Source organism: Lathamus discolor, chromosome 3 (assembly GCF_037157495.1).
Source record: "Lathamus discolor isolate bLatDis1 chromosome 3, bLatDis1.hap1, whole genome shotgun sequence".
Taxonomy (NCBI): domain Eukaryota; kingdom Metazoa; phylum Chordata; class Aves; order Psittaciformes; family Psittacidae; genus Lathamus; species Lathamus discolor.
Window position 1 is genome coordinate 131172672 of NC_088886.1, and position 9243 is coordinate 131181914.

At 41.5% G+C, this 9243-nt stretch overlaps 1 protein-coding gene across 1 annotated transcript; it reads right to left on the reverse strand.

Annotated features, from left to right (window-relative positions):
• Nucleotides 1-1861: 1861 nt before the first annotated feature.
• Nucleotides 1862-7817, reverse strand: LOC136010505 (cytochrome P450 2H1-like). Its single transcript, XM_065671806.1, has 9 exons — nt 7579-7817; nt 6945-7107; nt 6230-6379; nt 5144-5304; nt 4566-4742; nt 4010-4151; nt 3537-3724; nt 3140-3281; nt 1862-2695 (listed from the first exon to the last, which is right to left on the reverse strand). Exons 1-9 carry the CDS (start codon nt 7756-7758, stop codon nt 2514-2516), a joined length of 1485 nt encoding a protein of 494 aa, XP_065527878.1. The 5' UTR covers nt 7759-7817; the 3' UTR covers nt 1862-2513.
• Between the last annotated feature and the right edge of the window lie 1426 nt (nt 7818-9243).

The following is a 9243-nucleotide window of genomic DNA, read 5'->3' on the forward strand; positions in this document are numbered from 1 at the left end:
TACGTCACAGGGAAAGCACACAATACATCTGCATCCCACACTCATCTCGCTTCTCCCTTTACAGCTGCCCATTTATCATGAGGATCTGGGGGATATAAATTAGGCTTCCTTTCCGGCTCCATGTCAAAAGGATCATCCAGGTCAGCATCAGAATTAACAGGCGTCAGAATTTCAGGAGCAGCAACAGCAGCCTGATGAGCACGCACAGGTTCCTTCTTGGGGTCAATAGGGTCTGGGTCAAAAAGACTGTCTTCACCTCTGTCCTCAGTCTTTGCAGACGCGGCGGCAACTGGCAGAGGCTCAGGGGTGGCCAGGGGTGGGGGGGGGGACACTGGGTTCCACGATCTCACCTTTTGACTTTAACGTCTCTAAAATAGTTCCCCAAATGACTAACAAATGTTACACAGTGTCACTGCCTTTTGTGGCTGCGTCCCACAACTTAACTCATACAACATTCCACAAAGAGACCTCAGATACGGTGGACTTATCAGTCTCTGAATAATGCATCTTCGACCATTTCAACATTAGATTTAAGTCTGTCTCTTTAAAGGTTGCTCCCTTCACCTTAAGGACTGAAAACATCCATAAAACAGAGACTTCTTCCTTAGCGATTTTCTCCCAAGTCCCAAGTTCAAAGGCTTCTCCAACCCCCTGGATTAAGTCCTTCTCCTTAATACCATGCTTTTCTAAAAAGCAATTTAATAAATTTAGGGCAGCTTGCCTCTCCATACCCCTTTTAAGGTGCTCGAGCTCTGTTGCCCTACGAGGCTTCGGCTGCTCCTCCTCCTTGGTGCAACGCTGTCGATACAGCCACTGCAAGTCCAGCGGCACCCAGATCCCGTCTATACGGTCGTCCTTTCACGCAATGCGCCGCTTTGACCCTCCAGGGCAAAATCGGAGCCAAGTGCCAGTTTTCATGGCCGTGGTGTTGTTACCATCCAAGCGAAGACAAGTATCACGTCGGGGTCACCATTTGTCGTGAAAGGAAGACTTGGACGACTCAGTATGAGTTACCAGCAAGCTTTGTTGATTGGGCTTCTACCTTTGGTTAATATAACAGTAAATATGCAAATACTAGGCACTTGATTGGTTCTGGCACAAATAAGGCATTGCATAAGCTCTACATTTTTGCAGCTACACCATGCACCCCCCCCCATCCTCTTTCTCATGCACTTTCGCTTAGTGTCCTTGGCTGTGATTGGTCATAGTATGCTGCTGTTTGCCAGTGTCCTTCATTTCCTCATTATCTGTCGTGAGAAGTCTGCACCATGTTCTACACAGATGTCTTGTTTCAGCTTGTTGATGGGAACGTGAACTTTTTCGACAAGCCAATCCCCCACAATTTGACATTGCACAGATTCAGTTCTCTGTCTTCACTGTGATCACTATAAATTATACATCACAGGGAATGTGATTAATTAGGATATGCCAGTCCTACATCTGTACCTGTATGCTTGGCAACTCATGTAAACTCTTTTTCTTTATTTTGCCTGTGTGTAAGATGCTATAGTGATCTTTACATACTTCATAAAATAATAGCAAGATGCAAGCTGCTGTTCAGCTATGAAATGGCACTGGGAGAGTCCAAGTATTTAATTTGCCCTCTCTTGCCACAAAGGAGAGCTCTGTAATCACAGCTGGGGTTCTGGTAGGTCTTGTAGGGTCAGTCCAGCCTTTGCCCACATTGCTACTGACAGTGGAAGTTTCATAGGCCATTGGCCGGCTCAGCCTTCAAGACACAATGTGTTGTATTTAAATGAGTGGAATAAAACAGATATGTACAAGACATTTGGGATTATAAGCTTTGTAGAAGCAGGTTTTTCACTAAATGGTGGTCTTCTGGGATCATAGAAAAACAACATTTCAGCATTCTACATCTTTATTTTGCAATATAAATTGAAATTTCACAAAACTTCCTGATAATCACACAGGAGAGGACCCATCTGCCCAGTCATTGTTAAACTCCATCCCCACCATAGGAGACAATATGGACTGGGGCAAGAATACAGGAAATGATCATCTTCTAACAGAAGCATTCCCACTGGTTTATGCTTTGCAGTACAAACAGGACATGAACAAACTGAAAATACAGAAGAGAGAGATATTTGAAGCAGGGTCTGTGGAAACCGTGGAGCACAGGTGTCTGGTCCTGCTGTGCTGAGAGGATCAAGTAATAGGGACAGCAGCAGCAGTGCTCTCAGAGCACTAGTCCACACACACTGACTTGTCAGGTTGTCAGAAACCTCATCTAGGAGGGGAAGGCACAGAGGAGAGCCTGTCTCTTCTTGCACAGGAAGCTGTCTCGTTCCCTGTGTAGATGCCTACTCTGGCTCTTGTTTAGAGCTAGCTGTGGTGATTACAAAAGCCTCATACAATTTTCTTGTCTGAGATTGTTTCTCTCTATAAAGTATCTATCAAATGATCTGAGTGTTTCAGTATTAACAGATTAAGAAATTACTGTCATTCAGTCAGGGCTTTCACCAGTCGTTTATGTGGCAGCAGTCTTCACTTGGTTAGCGTGGAACAAAAGAGACCTCATAAGGTCGAGGCATATTTGCCAGATTGGTGATTACAGGGGTAACGTCAATTTTCTTGTGATCCACAACAGGTTTCAAAGTAAAGTTCTGCAGAATGGATGTCAGAAATATGAATAGCTCCATCCGGGCCAGACCTTCTCCTGCACAGATGCGTTTTCCTGCAAGTGGAAAATGATCAAAAGTGAGGGGAGAGAGGGGCATTTTTAACCATTGCTCAGTGAAAATTCAGGCATCTCAGAATGGACATGCAGCATTTTAGGTAAACAAATTAAACTAGGTCAAGTGTCAAGAACATTGAAAGAGTGCTCAGTGGGCAAAGGCAGTTTGAAGGCTTTGGTTTCTCATTTCGTGCTTGGAGAGAGAGTTGTGTGGATGAGACCCACTTCCTACACGTGTTATTGCAGAGTGCATTGGAGGAGTTTCTGTGATTGCTAAAAAGGGAAGTCAACTGAAACTGTAGTACAGGGATCAGAGCTGCCCAGAAGTGATTCTAATGGATCATCAGACATCACTGTACAGGCCCTGGTGACAGAGCCACTAAAAATCTTCAAAATGGTCCTAGGGGAGGATGATCTAGGATATAAAATAGAAAGAGATCTTACCTGTGGAGAATGGCATGAAGAAGTCACTCTTCTTAAATGTACCATTTGCATTGAGGAAATGTCCTGGGTCAAATTTTTCTGGATTGGGAAATTCTTTGCTATCATGTAGGATGGGAGTCAGCAGAGGAAATATCATTGTGTCCTGAATTAACAAAGAGAGAAGAAAGTTACACTGGAGATATTTTAAAGCAAAGAAGCATTGAGAATTTATCAGAGCTTAGTAGAAGGGTGGTCAAAATTTAACCAGTTTCAAAGAAGTATTTAATGAATAAAAATCTGAAACTTGCTTTTTTTTTTTTTTTGTGGACTTTAATGATGAGTCTGATTAGAGTATTTAAGATTTATTCCTAATAAATTGAAATATTGTTTATATGTGAATAACAAAAACCTCTCATACCTTCGGAATAAAATAGTTTCTGAACTTGGTGTCTTTGATCACGGAATGTGGGACATTAAGTGGAAGGAAATCGATGTATCTCTGGATTTCATGGATTACAGCGTCTGTGTAGGGCATCTGTATCCGATCTGCCATGCAGGGGCTTCGGTCTCGGCCAATCACATGATCAATCTCCTTCTGCACTTTCTCTGTTAGGAAATAAGTATGTGTCGAATGATCAAGTCCCACACCTGTTTGCCTAAACCTCTCCCCATATTTACAGCAAAAATTGCTTTTAACGAACAATCAATATAGGAATGTACTTAGTGGTAGTATCTCTTTTCTGTGAATAGAACTTAGACTAATACACATGTCTACACTGCAAATGAAGGGTTGCTTAGTCAGGGATCTGTTGCCACATGTGGTAGTGACAGGAATTGTCCAAACTGATCCCACGACCTACTAAAGGTTTTATTTATTTCCTTTTCTATTACCTTGTATCTCTGGGTATTTCTGGAGAATCAGAAGTGCGTGTGTCAGGGTGATGCTGGTGGTCCCTGATCCTGCAAGGAACAAGTCGACTGTGGTTCTGGTCAGGGACTCAACGGTGAACTCTGAGTGACCATTCCCTTTCTCCTGGAGGAAGATTTGGCAGAATGTTTTCAGAATGACAAACCTAAGCAGTTTGTTTAAAAAGGAACGTCCTGTACCCATAATGTGTGTTTTTAAACACATCTCATGTGCTTTCACAAATATGACCCTCGCTTTTCAGAACACCAGCACTGACGGCATTTTTAGTAAATAAAAGCATGAAAAGTTTTTAATATGTGAAAAGCATGGAATTCCATGAACTTTGGACGGTAATTTTTAATTCTGTGTTTAAAAATCCTAGATAAGAAAGTGGAGAGGATAGAATGAAGTTGATGCATGAAGAAAAGCAAGTTTCCCCTTGTATTTGCAAAAGCCTAGTGCCCTGCCACAACTGGCAAGAAGGTTTTATTCAAGTGGTGATTTTGTTATAAGCCAATAAATCTCTAGCTGTTACATTACCTGGTCCATTTTGTTAAGAAAAGCATCAATGAAATCTCGAGGACAACTTGGATCCCTGGTTTCCTGGTGTTGTGCTATGATTTCTAAAATAAATTTATCAACTTCTTCAGTATTTTTTATTATCTTTTTATGAGGCCCAGGGGAATACTCCATGAGAGTTGGGAAGAAATTGTATAGCTGTAAAAATAAAATGATGGAAAAGCACATTCTGATTAATATGGATAGAATAAAATGTTCCCTAACTGTTAACTATGAAAAATTCCACTTTTTTTGGGGAGATTTATTATTCAACTGGATTTTAATGCCTTTTACTTTACTGTTTCACTATAGTGAAGGATAGATGTCAGTTGAGCAACTTTTGCAATTCTATCCTTCTTTGGACATACAATGGCAGATCCATAAGGCAAGAAGAAACAACAGAAATCGGTCATTTAACTGCCATTTTGGCTTTCAGAAAATTTATCCAAATTTAAGAGAATCCACTCCAGTTAAAAATCAGCTGGAGTTATCTTTAATTATGTATCTGTTAATAAAATATTTTAATTATTAACAAGTGTATTCAATATAACTGTACACACCGGTATTCCTATAGAGCTCTGGAGATCATTGTTTTCATCTAGCAAATAAATTAAAGTTAAATATTTCTTGTCCTCATAGTCAAACCGATTTCCAAAGACAACGGAGCAGATGATGTTGGAAACAGCATGGATCAGGAATCTGCCAGGGTTGAAGGGTTTCTCTGCAACAACAAACAAAAGAGGTATCTTGCTTTCAGTATTTCAAGTATCCTCCTCTTCTCTGACACTACAGGGAGCTTTGTATCCTCTTGAGACCCAGAGTTTTGCAGTCTTTTGAAAGGATGGTGAAGGGCTTACTCCATTTTTCCTTCTGTACTTGAAGTGAACTAATTTCCGTGTATGAGTTGTTTAAGTATCTCTTTTGACCTGTTCCCAGGACAACATTGGTCTGGGGGTGTTTGGTTTCTTTTCAGATGACACAAGTCTGTCTTGTATCATCTGAACTTACAGTTTATTAGAAATGCCCTAAAAATTACCACCAAAACCAAATGAAACCAGAAGGACTTTGCCTGAGCCATTTCTTTAGTTTACTGCACCCTGTTTATGAACTCTACTAGTGCAACCTCAATAGTATAACTCTCTCCTAGGGATCCATATGCCTGTGATCAAAGTCTAGTTCTGATAGCACAGGTATGCAGATGGAGTGGACCCAGACCCAAATACGTGTAAATGAGGTCTCTGATCACCGATTTCTTCAAGATCCACTTAGAGATTCAGGAGACAAGGCAAAGAAGTGCGCGATGCTTGGCTACGTGGCAGTCCGCAGCCTTGTCTGCATGGCTGAATTCCACCAAATGGCTTTGGGGCCAAGCCACTCCCTTTACCGCTTTCAGTCTTGTTCCTCAAACAGAGGAGGTTAAAGGATGTTTTCTAACACCAGTCTCCCATATTTATCCCTCCATACTCTCACAGTGTCTTTGATTGACCCACTCCCAGCAGTGGTAACATTGGCTATTGGAGCAGGGAGCAGAAACTGCAGCCATATGCCCACTTCTTGGGTCACAGATTTGGTGAAGCAGCACTACACCATCCTCGTCTTACTGCAGATATGCAGGGTGTCCCAGGAAGCACAAAGCCCAGTCCTACCATGTGTGTTCCTGATCCTCTCCACCAGAAAATGAGCTTCCTCCTGGATTCGCTCCTCAATGCTCCTCTTCCCCATCCCAAAATCCCTCAGGGTGGTGAGTGCAAATCGTCGGAGCTGCTTCCAGGTCTCCCCATTGCTGGTCACAATACCTGATGAAGGGAAAATAGTCCTCCATGAGGAAACAGATCTGTTAGGCTGTAAATAAGAAAGTAGCACTTTTACTGAATATTTCTTCACCACAGGCACTGAAAATCAGCACAAAACATTCTTGGAACTGCCCTAGTGAATAAGTACAAGGCATAATCTTGAATGCGTCCCTGATTGGCACAGCCCGTATTATCTCATCTTTGTTGCCTGTGGACTTTCCTTTCATTGGTTTCTAAGTTGTGTGTATATTGTCCATGTTTTCAGAAATGGGAGAATGAACCTAAGTTCTTAGAGTCATATTTGATGAGCAAAATTTTAGCCAGAATTTGAAGCATGCTGAAAATAGAAAGGCACTCATTGAAACCAGCCTTGGACCTTAGAGAGTTCTCCAGGGGACCACTTTACTCAAGGGTCCAAGTAATGAGTTGGACTCTTAGTCTTTTATTGCTAAAATTATTAAATGAAATTCACCATTCCCTCCTCCCCTGCCCTCTCTGCTATTCCTCCTCAATGTTGCTGAAACACTGAAAGCATTAGATTTGTTTTATAGCATTACTGGGGACAAACCTGTGCCTTTGAAGAGTCTTTTAAGGAGTGGTAGGTTGCCTCTTCCACTGAAGTCATCTGCCTGATCAACCAGAGCTTCTTTCACAACATCATAGCCATACAGCACCACAACCTTTTGTGGGCCTAAATGTATTGTGAAGACAGGACCATACTTCTCACTAAGCTGTAGGAAAGAGCAACACGAAGAACAGTATACTGCAGTTGTCCCTAAAATCTCCTGGCCCCAGACCTCTGGAAATTGGATGAGTAAATCAGTGGAGAGTCACTGCAGCCTTGTACTGATGAAGAGGATTTGGGCTCTGCAGAAATGTAGTGAATATAGCAAGAACATCAGTGCCCTGATTGCAAATCCACTGCAAATTGCAGTACTGCCATGAAATCAGCACAGGGCTCAGCAGTAATATGATCATTGCAGATATATAGCCTTAGACTTGCACTGCATAGACTTAGATATAATATCATTGGAATACATAGATTTCAGAAGCATGCATTTCTGAGAAACCTTTTGTTTTGGTTTGAGTCTCACATTTGGTCAATGTAAATTAAGCTTGTGAATTAGATTGAGACAGTCTAGACTTCACGTTGTTGTATAAGCAATGGAGACAACATAGGAAAGAAGGAGACAGTCCGTTACCTTTCTCAGGCTTTCAGGCATGTTCTTTGGGTTCAGCTGGAGTATGTTTCCAGCAAGGGGGAGAGCAAAGGGACCAGGAGGCTGCTTCCCATTTTGTGAGATGTTTCTCCATGTGGCGACAAGAAGAAGGCAAGAGATGCAGATCAGCAAGAAAACAGTGGTCATTCCCAGGAGCTCCATGGTGGGCTGAGGAAGTGAATTCAAGTGTCAGAAGAGCCTGATGTTGGACCTGTAAATCCACCCTTATTTATATGCTGTGAATTCAAAGCACATGAATGAAATTAGCCAATAGTGCTTTCCTGTTACTTCTGAGAGATGAGATTACTTATTAATCAGCTCAAGATAAGAATGAACAAACTACGGATGAAATAATTGTTTACATAATGATTTTTTTCTCTCTCCATCTTTGGGCAGTAATTCCTGCAGGACTAAAGAAGTCATGTTCTGATGTTGTCCAACAAATTCCAAATGCCAAGCTGCTATGCATGTGCTTAAACTCTGTTTGCCCTCATGCCTTGATTTGACAGCTGTCAGCCCCTCTAGTATCTGAGCACAATGGAGGGAGGTGTGATTGAAAAAGGGTGTCACTCCAAGTTCTTCCTAGGCATTCTGCCTCCATTTCTAGAATGAAATTCTGCAATTGCACCCAAGTCACACATGCAGATTTTGAGGAGAACACTCAGCTTGTCCTAATCTGATATTTCAACCAGACAAACCATACTGTCTATAGCATTTGCATGGTCACAGATTCTCCCCAAACCACAGATCCCTGCAGGAACCTGCAGTCTCCTTTCTGATGCTTCTTGAAACTATTTGAAGACTCATAGATGTTGTGAAGATCAGTGAAATACAAAGGCACCCTGAACAGAGATTAACAGAGTGCTTGCTTAATTAATATTATTAAGTAGAATGCAAAATCTTAAATAAATATTATGCTTTCCACTTCTTCTCCAACAGAAATTCAACCCCCAACAAGCAGTGTGAGAACAGTGTATGTTTTCTGGTGGAGAAGTAGAGCAGATTGAGTCACTTGAGAGCAAAGAGCTGATCCCAGGACTCAGTTGCCAAATGTCTGTGCATCTTATCTGTTGTATTTAAAGAGCTAGAGATCTACTGAAAAATCTGTATGTGGACTTGTACAGCCCCCACCATTTTCCCACTTTCTTCTCAGTCCCACCGACAAGGCATGGCATGTTACCTTTTTCTCTGACTTTATGTAGTGAGATACTGATCTTCTCTTGGAGCACATTTGAACATGACAAAGGATCTGTTGTGATCAGCAGGAATTAAGGTTCATCAATAAGTTCAGTATTCAAGAATCTGTGTAACAATATTCATATTTGCAAGATGCTACACAGCAAGTACTAGAGATAAAATGCAATCCACATCGTTAGTTTTAGATCACAGAAATGATATTTGACCACCCAGCTCAGAAAGCGTGGTTAAACATTAATGTATGAACGTTAGTTTTTAGATCACAGAAATGACATTTGACCAGCCAGCTCAGAAAGCGTGGTTAAATATTAATGTATGATCTTACAGGATTCATAACATAACTCAGGTGGAAAGGATGAAATTACTGAAGTTCTTTAGTCATTTGCAACACATGGCCAATTGCCTATTTAGAATCCAAAAGGTCAAGGAAGTTAACCTGACAGCAGCCTT

Bases quoted from the DNA above. Each gene is read 5' to 3' on its own strand.
- LOC136010505 (XM_065671806.1), bottom strand. From the start codon at position 7,758: ATGGAGCTCCTGGGAATGACCACTGTTTTCTTGCTGATCTGCATCTCT. The intron at 7,108-7,578 runs GTAACGGACTGT...TCTTTCCTACAG, and splicing joins TGCCTGAAAGCCTGAGAAAG to CTTAGTGAGAAGTATGGTCC. The intron at 5,305-6,229 runs GTAGGACTGGGC...TTGTTGTTGCAG, and splicing joins GAGGATCAGGAACACACATG to AGAAACCCTTCAACCCTGGC.